The sequence below is a fragment of the Talpa occidentalis genome, unplaced genomic scaffold (genome assembly GCF_014898055.3).
Source record: "Talpa occidentalis isolate TD23 unplaced genomic scaffold, MPIMG_talOcc4v2.1 talOcc4.12, whole genome shotgun sequence".
Lineage (NCBI taxonomy): Eukaryota > Metazoa > Chordata > Mammalia > Eulipotyphla > Talpidae > Talpa > Talpa occidentalis.
This window is the reverse complement of record NW_023601212.1, coordinates 60858756-60872809: the sequence shown is the minus strand read 5'-3', so window position 1 is coordinate 60872809 and position 14054 is coordinate 60858756. Positions and strand designations below refer to the sequence as shown.

The following is a 14054-nucleotide window of genomic DNA, read 5'->3' as shown; positions in this document are numbered from 1 at the left end:
CCTTTAAAAGTGTCAGTGCCACATAAAATACCTAAAACTATTCCAGGTTCAGGGAAGGCTGAAGACACATGACAAATGCAGGACTTGATCTTTAATTTAGGCAGGTCTGTAGGGGGTGGGGTGGTATAAGGACATTGGGTTACTTTATAAAATTGAAATGCGATGGAAAATTATTGTGTCAATGTAATATATATTGAAATTGATAGTTGTACTGTGGTTATGTAAGAAAATACCCTTTTTCTGTGGAAATACAAGTATTTAGATACTGTCCTTTGTGATAGTACACACACACACACATACACATATACATACATATATATTTAAGTAGCATTCTCTAGACTGTATGCCTTTCTTTTTTTTTTTTTTAAGATTTATTTATTTATGCATATAAGAACTGGGGTACAGGCCAGAGGTGCGGGGAGTGGAGGATTCCCCAGAGCCAGAGTGGGGAATAGAACAGGCAGATTGATTGAAATACACGGCTGAGGGGAGCAGCGGTTGAGTCAGGAGGGGTCTGCTGCACCATGTGGTTCACCTCCTTGGCCAGGGATTGTACTCGTGCTGCAGAGGCTGCGGATAGTTTCACAGTGCTGTGCTTACGCCACCAGGGAGGCCCAGTTCTTATATTTTTATGTTATACTATAACTGGCCTTTGCTAATATCATCAGTTCTTAGATGAATGGATCAGTGTTGTTTTTCCACTGAGGGAGGGTGAGTATGAGCCATTAGCAAAAAATAAATGATGAAACAAATGGGGTAAAGTGTTAATAATAGGTTCCTATAGGTAAAGAGTTTATGAATGTTCTTAATACTGTGGTGGGAGTTCTGAAAACTTGAAATTATTTACAAATACAACATGGAAAAAATGTGCTAGGACTGCCTTCCTATGTATGTGAAGTGTAGATTAATCCATTAAAGTTCATATCATTAGTCTATTTCAATTTTTGTACAGTCTGAATTTTGCTGTTTTTCTGGAAACAGTCATTTCTTCTAAATTTTCAAATGTCTTGTGTCTGGCTAGTATATGTACCAGTTTATAGCATTTTATAATTTGAAAAATACAAGTACTTTGTGTTTATCTTATGTTTTATACCATTTTGTTAAATCACATCACCAGCTCTCCTTGATAAGTCTTGCCATGTTTATCTTTTTAATATTTTCTTCTAAGAACCAACTCTTGGTTTTATTAATCTTGTCCTTTTTTTGTTCTCTGTTCAATGACTTCTGTCCTTATTTCCCACTTCCCCCCACTTTGGATCTACACTGTTCCTTTGTTTTCAGTGCTTGTCTCCAAATGTATTCAGAGGCTTAGTTTTCCTACCATTGTCTTATGTGAAGCCCATCAGTTTTCACTTGTAGTCTTCCACTATAACATAATATTCTGTTTTTGTTTTTTTTCCTGTTTCCGTCACATATCTTTACTCAAATTTTTAATGAGTTGAAAATTTTACCTAACATTTCTTAACAAGATTCTGTATCTAAATAATACCTAGTGCCAATTAGGTAGTCTTAAATGCTTATGTAGTTTCTTCAGTATAACTCTTAAGAGTAAAATTTTGACTCATTGGAAAGCTTAACAGATTCCAGTTTACTTTTATCCCCTCCCCCACAATTTTATACTTGGCTGATTTGCATATCAGTATGTTTTTAATTGTATATTAATATGTCCTAGACTTCATTATTATATTAATTTGCTAGATTTCTTTGGTAAGATTATAAAAAATAATTGTTAAAAGATAGCTAGTTCAGTATTTCTGTGTCAAGCAGATGTAAAATGCTGTTTCTCTAAATCATTTGGCTATTATTAAAAAATGGTATTTTTCTCAATCAATTTCACATTAAAGAATGCTCTCTGCATTCTTAAGTCTTCCTTGGCACTTCAAGGCCTAAGTCAGTTGCTATATCTTCTAGAAAAAAATTTTCTGAGTCCTCTTGTACATTTTATAAGAACCATCCTTTCTGCATCAGCACAAGCAAGATCTATTACCCTCAGAAATTTTCTTGTCCCCTCAGTAATCGCCTTCTTCTAGGCAACCACTTGTCTGCTTTCTGTCGTCATAGTTTAGATTACATTTTTCTTTGTATTATATAAATGAAATTATGCACTATTTTTGGTCTTTTTTTGCTCAGCATAAATAATTTTGAGATTTATCCAGGGCATTGTATGTATGAAGCTCATTCCTTTTTATTGCCTAACAGTATTCCATTGCATTGTGTATACCACAAGTTTTTGATCAATGTACCTATTGATGGACATTTAATTTTTTTCCCCTGGATTTTAATAATTATAAGTAAAATTGCTGTGAAAATTTATATTCCCCTTTTTCTTAAGTAAATACTTACAGGTGAATGATTAGATCATATAGAAGTTTATGTTTCATTTTTAACAAAATTCCAAATTGTTTTCCAAAGTGGTTTCACCATTTTATATTTGCACGAGAAGCATGTGGAGGTTCCAGTTCTCCATTTCTTGGCATCACTTGATGATTCTTTTTTAATTTTAATCATTCTAATAGGATGCTGCCGGAAGAGATCATGCTCAGTAAAATAAGCTGGAAACAAAAAGAAAAATACCGGATGGTCTCACTTAATAGCAGGATTGTAGAGGATCCAAAAATAATAAGGGAGCAGGGAAAAAAAAGACTAATTATAATAAAGTAAAAATCAAAATCAACAGGCAACTATAAACCAGAAACATACTGCAGCGGGGAGAAGGGAGTAGTATCAAAACAAGGGTAGGAAGAGCACAAGGTGCTCAAGAGCACAAGAGCTCAAGAGCACAAGAGCAGAAGAGCACCATGTGCTCAAGAGCACATGGTGATGGTTCATGGGTGAATGGGTGGTGGGAATTTCACAGGGACTATAACCAAGATGAAAATGCATACATTGTACAAAAATGAAAAATGATGTAAAAATACATAAAATAAAATTTAAAAAATCTTTTATGTGTTTACATGCTATCCTTATATCTTTGGTGATAGACCTGTGAAAATCTTTTGCCTATTTTTTAAAATTGAATTGCTAATTTCTTATTATTAGGCTCACATACTCATGGTATCATTTGTCAAAACTAAGAAATAAACATTGCTATAACACATAGATCATTCTTTTGATGCTGTATATAAAAACTGTGCCTAGAAATTTCAGGATGAGGGGCAGGTGGTGAAATATTTTTAAACTAAGATATCATATATAGTTTCACTGATGAATACTTATATAAAAGTGGATACATTTTTGCAGGCAGTTGTGTGGATTTCTACCTAACTCCTAACTACCCGTTAATCCAAATTCCTCAGTGTAATTCTATTCCTGTCAAGTCTAGAATCCTACATTAAGTACATAATCAAGTCCATTGATCAAGAAATCACATGCAAATGAGTAGAAATATCCAAAATGTTTTTTTTTTTTTCACCATTGGTTCATTGTAGACATTAGAGTTTAGAATAAAATCTGAGCGTCAAGGATATTTTGCAGTAGATTTATATATGATCAACAGTGGATAAAAAGATGAAAGAACAAATTAGAAATAGTTCAAAGGTATAAATTACCTCCATTTGTAATTCTCACTGAACCATGTTTTTAGGTGCAAAAACCACTTACTTGAATTTCTTAGAATTGAAAATATTTTTCATAAGTATAATAGTGCTTAATATTGTGTGTCTATTATGTTGTCTATAGTTTTCAGTGCTTTAAAGTATCTCATTGAATCCTCAGAACAGTCCCATGAAATAGGTAAATTAATTTTGAGGAAATAGCACAGAGAAATATTTATTTAGTGAACTTTCCTAAGATCATATAGACTGTGTAGTTACCAGAGGGAAGGTGGTGGGGGGGGGCCCTAAAAAACAGAGGATAGGGAGCAAAAGTGACAGGGATGTAACACTGGAACTTTGATGGAGGGTGAGGTATGTTCAAATGTAGAAGTAGTTCCAAAATTATATAGTTATGGGCATATAATATTTTAACAGCTTTATTGAGGTATAATTGATATACGTTTATATTAGGGTTGGATGGATGGAGGGAGAGAGAGAGAGAAATTGACCCGCATGATTATGGAAGCTGAAAATTCACATGACTTCTCAAAAACCTGCCAAAATAGATGCCCAGGAGAGCCAGTGGTCTAATTCTAGTTTAAGCCCAAAGGTCTGAGAAACCAAGGACAGGACAGGGGGCCAATGATGAAATTCTACTTTGAATTCTACCCAGAAGTTTGGGTTTTTGTTCAAGGGCAGAGTATGAATGCAAGTTCACCCTTCAACAAATAATGTTGGGAAAACTGGGCTGGACAGCTACACGGAAAAGGATGAAACTATATCACTATCTCACACCTTACACAAAAATTAACTTAAAATGGGTTAAAAACTTTAGTGTAAGACACAAAGCCATAAAATACTTTGAAGATTATATAGACAAAACACTACATGACATTGGTTTTCAGTGATGTATTTGTGGGTTTATCTTCAAAGGCAAGAGAAATGAGAATATAAACAATAGGACTGTATCAAGCTAAAAAACTTTTGCACCATGAAGGAAACTATCATTAAAACAAAAAAGATACCCTACCGAATGGGAGAAAATATTTATATATCATACATTCCACAAGGGACTGATAACTAAGATATACAAAGAACACATACAACTCCATAAAATAAAACAAATACCTCAATTAGAAATTGGGCAGAACAGCTAGTTAGACACTTCTTCAAAGGAGACGTGCAGATGGCCAACACACACATGTAAGAATGCTCATCATCACTTAATCACAGAAATGCAAATCAGAACCACAATGACATACCATCTCACACCTGTGAGAATTATCCATATCAAAAAAAAAAAATCCAGAGACAGCAAGTGCTGGCAGGGATATGGAGAGAAAGGAACCCTTGGACGCTGTTAGTGGGAATGTAGACTGCTGTGGCCCTTATGGAAAACAGTATGGAGATTTCTCAAAGTATTAAAAATAGATCTCCCAGATGATCTAGCAGTTCCACTCTTAGGTATCTCACTAATTTGTAGAGCTATGTGTGCTCCTATGTTTGTTGAAGCACTATTTACAGTACCCAAGTTATGGAAATAACCTAAATGATAAAGGAAAGATGAGTGGATTAAGATGATGTACGTGTATGTGTGTGTATATACACACACAATGTAATTGTATTCAGTAATTTAAAAAAAAGATGAACTCTTGCCACTTGGAACAACATGGATGGAATTGGAGAGGATATTTCTAAAGTGAAATAAGCCAAGAAGGAGAAAGCATATATGTGAAATATAAAGAAAAAAAACAAAGGATCAATCAAAACCAAACCGATAACAAAACCTAGGAATTTGTCTGGTGAATTAAGATTCCAGGTGGGGAAGGGGAAAGGGAAAGATATAAAGTGTGGAGGAGGATCTTGTTTTGTTAAGTTGCTTATTTTTTTTTTTATTTAATTGCAAATTATTTGCCAGTTACATAAATCTGTACTTTCAAAGAATCATCAGCTACCCTGGGAACTTCATCTTCCTGAAGAAGAATTTTTTCAAGTTAAAATTGATAACCTCCAATTTATCCAAGTTATCAAATTGATGACCTCCAGCAGTGGTAGCCCACTGTTCTAGGATTTCTCCTTCCAGTCACCATGGGGTTTCCCTTTCTTCTCTCATCTCAGTATGATGTTGTAATTTGGTTTCATATGAATCTTGTTCCTTCATGTTAAAGTCTTTTTGACTGTTCTTTTTATATAAAAGCTAGAAGCAGGGCCTCCCCTGGTGGCGCAGCGGTTGAGCGCTGGGCTGCGAAGCTACCCGCAGCCTCTGCAGTGCAGGTTTGATCCCCGGCCACCTGCGAGGGTCCCACATGGCGTGACAGACCTCTCCTGCCATGCCCGCTGCTCCCCTCAGCAGTGTATTTCGTCAGTCTGCTTGTTCTCTTCCCCTTTCTGGCTCTAGTGAATTCTTTCACCCTCCTGCACTTCTGACTACCCAGTGCTTGTATAAATAAATAAATAAATCTTTAAAAAAAAATTTAAAAGAAAAGCTAGAATCAGCTTAATTAATTAAAAACAGGTATCCTTTTTCTTTCTTTAGTATATGGTTTTCAAATTTCCATACATAGATATATTTACTTGAATTGTATGAAGTTAACTTTTTTTCAGGTAAAAGAATTGCCCAATATTGCCAATTTCAAAAAGTTCTGCTTAGAAGATTATTTCTTGCTAAGTATATATTTGACATTTTATTGTTTGGGGGTATTTTTTGGTAATTGAGGACTTCTAATATGACATATAACTGGCAGTGATGGTTGATAGTCATTTGTTTCTTAAGTTTATAGGTTGGCATGTAATTACAAGACTTAAGCATGTAATTGAAAGTCATATACAAGACTTACTGTGATTCTTTTTAATTTCCCACTTCTATAACTCATCTGCAATTAATTGTCATTTTACTATCTCCTTTTCCATTTTGATACCTTTTTTAATCTTCATTTTATGTAATAATATTAATGGATATTCTTCTTTTAGGATTCTTCATTAAATCTGATACTGACTTTTAGGCTTATTTATTAAGTATCTGCTTATTCCTATAGATTTAAAAAATTTAATGATTGTTTCTCAGATGTCTTTCAGTGACTATAGAGATAATCATGTAAGATATTTTTTCTTTGGTATTTTTGCATGGCAAACAAAATATCAGAGCTAAACTCCACTTGATCATAACAGTGGTGTATTATTTCTTTGGTATGAGCCTGGAGACTTTAGAAGTTTTGCATGTAATTTCACAAATATTATTAACCTATAGTAGTATTCATATTTCTGTGCTGTGTGTCTGTGTGCTATTTATGTTAATTTTTTATGTCACTGTTCCCTATATAAAAACAAAAAGCTTTCCTTCTATGCTTTAAAATAGTTTATGTAACTTTGAGTTATCTGTTCTTAAATATTTGGTAGAATTTAGAATATCATTGGCAGCTGGTGTTTTTCTGAGATTGGCTCTTTGACAACTTTGTTTCTTCTGTGATCATTATCAGATACTTTTTTTGAAGTATTTCTTATTTTACTTTCATGAAATTCATGTATTTTTTTAAAAAAAGATTTATTTATTTATGCATACAAGAGCTGGGATGTAGGCCAGAGGTGTGTGGGGTGGTGGGAGTGAAAGGATTCCCCCGAGACAGTAGGGAACAGAGTGGGGATTTACTGAAATACACTGCTGAGGGGAGCAGTAGGGAGACAGGAGAGGTCTGCTGTGTCATGTCAGTCAGCTCCCTGGCTGGGATTGATCTCAGGCCTCAGTGGCTGGTGATAACTTGATAGGGCTGAGACTTTAACCCCTTGCACCATTAGAAGGCCTGAAATTCATAATATCTTAATTGGAATACTTATAATGCTATGTACATCTTAGGAGATTAAAAGATATTGCCCTTGGTTTGTGTACATTTGTTTTCATTATGAAATTGTTAATTTTTTAAGTGCATAGGGAACATCTCTTTGTTTATTACTTCAAATTCTAGCTCATAAGTTGGCTTAATAATTTTTGCTTCCTTTCTTTTGATGATGATGACTGATGTTTTTCAGGCTTCCCAGTTGGCATGTATGTTGTAAAGAGAGTTCTTCACCTTCATCATATTACTCTCAAGATGACAGCTGTACATTAGAAAATGAAGATGTACAATTCCAGGAAAAGGTACCTTAAATAAAGTTGTCATTATAATTGTTTGTCAGCTAAGACTTCCTAATACATGTGGAATAAAAGTAATTTCAAAGATACTAAGATAAAAAATTTGATGGTAATTATCCTGCTATAATCTGTGGAGTTACTCAGATAATTTTGAAATTAAGCTAACTCTGAGATATTTATATATTTGTTCTTATTTAATCAGTTGGAATGTTATAATATCCTTAGTCCTATGGTAGGAAAAAATAATCACTGTTTAGAGAACTGAAAACTAGTGGCTCTGTTTTCAATGCTCTAAATATTTTCTAAAGAAACTACAGTCTTATAAATGAAAAACTGTGAGAAATGAAGATTATAGAGTCTGTAATAAGTGGCTGTATAGTTTGTTTTATATAATTGAGTAGAGTGAATAGACAAAATCCAAACAACCTAAATCATTTATTTTTTTAAATGCTCAAAGGTGAATATTGACTAGACTTGGCTCCCACCCTATCAATGTATTTATTTTAAATTATGCAAGTAAATTATGCTGACTGTAAAATATTCATATAAATATCCCATTTCTCTCTTCAAAGGAATCACAGTTTACTGTTTCTTGTGAAAATATTCAGATTATTTTCTGTGTACATAATGGTATGTAGACATACCATTATATAGTACACAAATCAATATTTTTCTTTAAAATGTCACATTATAAATATTCTACCGACTGATTTTTTCCCTTCCCCTTTAATGTTTCTGTATTCTTCTGGAGAGCTGCATTTGTATTACATTGTATAGGTATGTCTAAGTTTATTAAACATTTCATGAGAGACTTTTGCATTATTTCTTAGCTTTGTACGTGTGTGTGTGTGTGCGCGCGCATGCTTGGGGTTTGGGTTTTTTCCATATTTAGAGTGGATTATTTAATTTTTTGAGTTATGTGGGATATATTTCTAGGCTGGAACATTTACAATTTTGAAGACTGTTGCTGAATATATCTACAGAAGAGTGTAATTTCATGCTTTCACCCACTGCTGTGAGACAGATCTAATCTCTTCTTTTATGAAAACTAAATGTTGTAAGAGTGAATTTAAGCAGAGCATTAAGCAGGGAAAACTTTATTCTTTCAATAAACATCTAGGTACCCAGTATGAGAGACAGGCTTAAATAAACAAAGATGAGGATGGATATAATTTTGCTTTTGTGAAACTATAAGGTAATTTTAAAGACATGAAGGCATCTGAAGTTGAATAAGTATCAGATGACACAATAGCTATGTGTGTATTCATTTATCAGATATTTACTTTGTATGTGCCTAACATAAAGTGCTGTGGTTGGACTGAAATCCTTATAAAGAAATCAAATGAAGTTTTAGAACTGATAGTGTACATTTTAAGTGTTGGGGCAAGGAAGATAGACAAAAAGCATGTAAACATAAAAGTAATTAGTGTCAAATGGCATAAAAATATGTTTTTGTTGTAAATCATAGAAAGATGGTCTTTAATATTTCTTCAGGAAAGTTTTGTGAAACAGTATTATTAACCCTTTTCCTTTATTGAATATAGGATAAAAGAAAGGGACCTATCAATACCGAATTATCGGAAAAAGTGGGTTCAAACTTACCTATTCCTCCACAAGAAAATAAATTAAAAGATGACTACATTGTGGATGTACAAGTAAGCTATTTTGCTCTGATTTTTAATAGTGTAGTCTTTTTAGCTACTTTACAAGATAGAAAACCTCTGTTTTGTCACCATATTGTTTTTTCTTTTTGAATTACCATACAATTAGGTTTCAGCTTCTGAGAAAATGCAAAATTACAGATAAATGTGACATTTCTTTGTCTTAAAATTTTAGTGTAAGTCCTTATTATTTTTTAGGTTCCATTTGGCTCACTATAATGTGTTTTGTCTCTTCATATTTTCATATGGCAGGAAAAATTATTTTTCTATCTTACTATAAAGAGTATATGTGGAACTTAGTGTCTTGATACCAAATTTTTGTCAGTGTGGAATATGAATTAATAAATAACTAATAGGATAAAATGTTTTTTCCTTTTTCTCATATTACATCTCGATATTATTTTCTACTTTGTATACCAGATTTTATGAAAGATCTTTAAAACTAAACCAGAATGTAAGCTGATCAGAATGCTAAAAACATCTGGAAGCCATTTAGTATCAGGAATGACTGATGGAACTGAGAATATTTGATCTGTAAGAAGAAGGACTAGGGAAAAACTAAATATTTTAAAAAATCAAATTTCAACTCAAAATGAGGGAGAATTCTCTTTTTAAAATATAGCTAGAATTATTTTATGACTTAATGGTTTATCATATCTAAGGAGTTATACTGAGTTTCATTTTATTTATCTGGAAGATATTTGTCACAGGTTTGTGTGTAGAAGTAAGAGAAATATAATCTCTGTAGCCCATCCAGTTATATTATTATCCTGAACAGTGTGCCATTGTCATTTGCTAGGCCTTTTATCATGATTTGCTCAAATACTTTGAAGTGCTTACTGCATCTTACAGACATGTACTATTCAGTACAGTAGCCACTAGCTTACATGTGGCTATCAAACACTAGAATTGTGGCTAGTCCAATTTGTGATTTGCTCTAAAGACAAAATATACTCCCAATTTTGGAAATTTAGATAAAGAGAAAAAAATTAATTTTTTAATATTGAACCATGTTGAAGTGATAATACACTATTTTATAATAGTTCTAATAATAGTCTCTAGACCTCTACAATAAAATGCAAACTATTTGCATTGCTTTTGAATTTTTCATTCCAGTACAAATAATTCCCTAACTGATCACATTCTGTATTCTTCTTGCTCTATGCCTTGTGTTTTCCTTCTGCTCACCTATTGGCCCTCCTTTTCTCTAGAGTCCTAGCTCTTCTAGTCTGCCGTAGTTCATAGTCTCTGTTTTCCTTGAACTGAATACTGTTATTCATTTAGTAAGGATTAAATGTCTGCTCTGTGTTAGGTCTATGTTAGACACTGGGAATGTAAGAGAACATAATCCTTATTCAAGGCACTTATAGTATAGCTGAAGACATAAATAAGGGCAATTAAGGTGTTACAGATGCTATGATAAATACCTATACAGGAAACAGTAGAGACGAATAGAAAGGGAATGACTAGTTCCATTTTAGGTTGGTTAGGGAAGAGGAGGTATGCTGGTAGAGGTTTTCAAATATAAGTAGATATTAGGGAGATTTCAGACTTTTTATTTTAGGCAGGTGAATGAATGACTCAGCCATTTAGGATGGGAGCAGCAAGAATCATGTGTTGCTTGATAACGTTAATCCTATATAGCTTGTATTGTTATTGACACCTATTATTTTCCAAACTGCTTAGGGACAAGAACCGTGTGTTTTATTATTTTGTTATTTACATAGGGTTTCTGTTTTACTGCTAGCATTAATTATAATAACAAAGAAATGTTTGTAGGTCCTATAGGAAAGAAGAAAGACATGTTCCTTTGTTCTAGTTTATGTATTGTGGTGAAAAATGCATAGAGCCTGTATTTTAACATGAAGTATATTCTCTGGGGTGGTAATATTAGAAGAAGGAATTTTTATTACTTTTTTAGTGAGCATTCTTTATATTGTCACCTTGGAGACTTTTAAAAATACAATCCTTTTTGGCAAAAGAGATAACTTATTAATCTCCATATTTACTGTAACTGACTTTTTATGAAAAACAGAATACGGAGTCCAAAAAATTAAGTTCATCTGTGGTTAAGACACTCCCTGCAGTTGATCTACATGAAGATTCATCCACTGTAGTTGTGGGCAGTGAAAACATTGAAAATATCTCCAGCTCATCTACCTCAGAGATCACTCCAATTTCAAAGCTTGAGTAAGTTATTACAGAGGGAAAAAAAAGTAATCTCATTACATAATGCTAAAAATTTTCTTTTCAGGGTAAGTCATCTTGGAAGATTTGAAGTTTAGGCTATGTGGCAGACCCAAATTAAAATCCCTGTTTTATGTTATATATTATTTTTTAATTTGTTGAGCTTAAAATAAGTATTTATAAATCTGCCTAACTCAATGAAATTGGTAAAATTTCAGCTATGAGGTTTCCACATCATATATGTAAAGTGAAAATGTATTTGTTTAAAAAACAGAAAATTGAATAAAATAATTTTCCTTATAATTTTCAAAAACTCTTTAAACACTTTAAAACATCTATTTTCATGAATGTAAGGGATTGGATTGAAGGAGTTACACACAAAGATGTTATAGTTACTGTTCAGTAGTTTGTCCCACAAGAAATAAGGGAACAGAAGATAAGTTTAGAAATAATGATTGCATTTAAAATTTTTGAATACCAAATACTTACCCCAGAAAGCATGTAAGACTAGCTGCTATATATCTGGACAGCACATCTTACCTCTCCATAACTTTTTTTTTTTTTTAAAGATTTATTTATTTATTTATTTTTTATTTATTTATACAAGCACTGGGTACAGTCAGAAACGCGGGAGGGTGAGAGAATTCACCAGAGCCAGAGCGGGGAGCAGAGCAGGCAGAAGAACCGAAGTACACTGCTGAGGGGAGCAGCGGGCATGGCAGGAGAGGTCTGCGTGCCATGTGGGACCCTCCTCCGGTGGCCGGGGAGCAGCCGGGGATCGAACCGGTGCTGCAGAGGCTGCGGGCAGCTTCGCAACCCAGTGCTTAACCGCTGCGCCACTGGGGAGGCCCTCTCCATAATATTGAACCTAAATATTTAGTGAAATGGAAGTGAGGCAGGGAAACATATTAGGATGTATATGTTTTTAGATGATATTCTAAAAATGCCTTAAGATTTTTAAATGTTTTGCTGTAATAGATGATTTTCGATATTACAGGCAACTATTCTAATATTGCTATAGTAATAGAAATGAAACATTAGAGAAGATGCATTTTGAACAGATAATTAAATCTTATTTTTGATAGGACCAAATATTAACCTATGATATTTTGTTTTAAAATTTGGTAACCTTTTGGTAACCATTTAGAAACCCAGGACATTAGCAAATCAAGAATCAACAGTATATTTTACATGATTTAAAATAAGTGAATTCTTAAAAACAGTCTGCAGAGCTGTTAAGCATTCTCCTCTGCCTAGTTTTGGAAACCACTAATGTTGATTTCAACTTATGCTATATTATGTCCATGAAATTGCCAGGTTGTCTTTTTCTATTTTTTAGTGAAATAGAAGAACCTGGTACTGTTCCTATAGCCAAGCCAAGTGAAATTGAGCAGTCTGAAACTGATTGTGATGTTGGTGAGGCCCTTGATGGAAATGCTCCAGTTGACCAGCCTGCCTTTGTCAGTTCACCTGAAAGGTGGGTGTCATGTCACTGGTCATGTTTGAATAGACTTTGGTGTATGCTTAATTCATCTTTATTATCAAGAGAATACTGATCTCTTGATGCTCCTTTCTTGATTTACTTCATAATAATTATAATAACTTATAATAGTTGAAATTTTATAAACTCATTAAGCACCTATAATTTGTTTATTTAACATATGTCTTTTGGTTTCAAATAGTCTTGTTGGCCAGCATATAGAAAATGTGTCATCTTCACATGGCAAAGGAAAGATAACAAAATCAGAATTTGAATCAGAAGTTTCAACAAGTGAGCAGCGTGATGGTGATCCAAAATCTGCATTGAATGCTTCAGATAATTTAAAAAATGAAGTAGGTATATAACTCACACTGTCTCCTAGCTTATCATACAGTGGATTTTGTTAGCGAATCTTGTATTTTGCTAACCATATTTGTCATAAAATTAGGGATTAAGTAATTAATGATGAATATGAAAGTGGGGTAAGCTGTGCACCCTAGAATATATTACTACATAGTATTTATTTATACATAAAGTTTTTCCAAATACGAGTTCTCTTTAGTTATATGTAATTAAATCATTTTTCTACCATCACTGACTTTTTGATACCAGATACAGTAAATCCTCTAAGCAATTTTTTAGGGAGATGTATAGAAGAAGCACTATTAAGATTAAGAATTTTTAGAATATAAGGTTAAGTCACCAATACAATGTTAAATTTAAGCTCTTCAACAGAATTATTTTATTTATTTTTTTTTTTTTAAATAGAGGCATGCTTTATTTATTTAGTTTGTTTGTTTGTTTATACATGCACTGGGTACAGTCAGAAGCGCGGGAGGGTGAGAGAATTCACCAGAGCCAGAGTGGGGAGCAGAACAGGCAGAAGGACCGAAGTACACTGCTGAGGGAAGCGGCGGGCGGCAGGAGAGGTCTGCGCGCCATGTGGGACCCTCCTCTGGTGGCTGGGGAGCAGCCGGGGATCGAACCGGCGCCGCAGAGGCCGCGGGCAGCTTCGCAACCCAGAGCTCAACCACTGCGCCACCGGGGAGGCCCAACAGAATTATTTT

General features: G+C 33.7%; 1 protein-coding gene across 1 annotated transcript in view; it reads left to right on the top strand.

Annotated features, from left to right (window-relative positions):
• Positions 1–14054, top strand: part of SUCO (SUN domain containing ossification factor) — a gene marked incomplete at its 5' end in the record, with an annotated part of 71651 nt that overhangs the window by 14933 nt on the left and 42664 nt on the right. The window contains 5 exons of the mRNA XM_037506471.2: positions 7557–7665; positions 9204–9314; positions 11356–11510; positions 12847–12984; positions 13190–13340. Coding sequence (XP_037362368.2) covers positions 7557–7665; positions 9204–9314; positions 11356–11510; positions 12847–12984; positions 13190–13340 — 664 coding nt within the window. The remainder of the gene's footprint in view (positions 1–7556; positions 7666–9203; positions 9315–11355; positions 11511–12846; positions 12985–13189; positions 13341–14054) is intronic.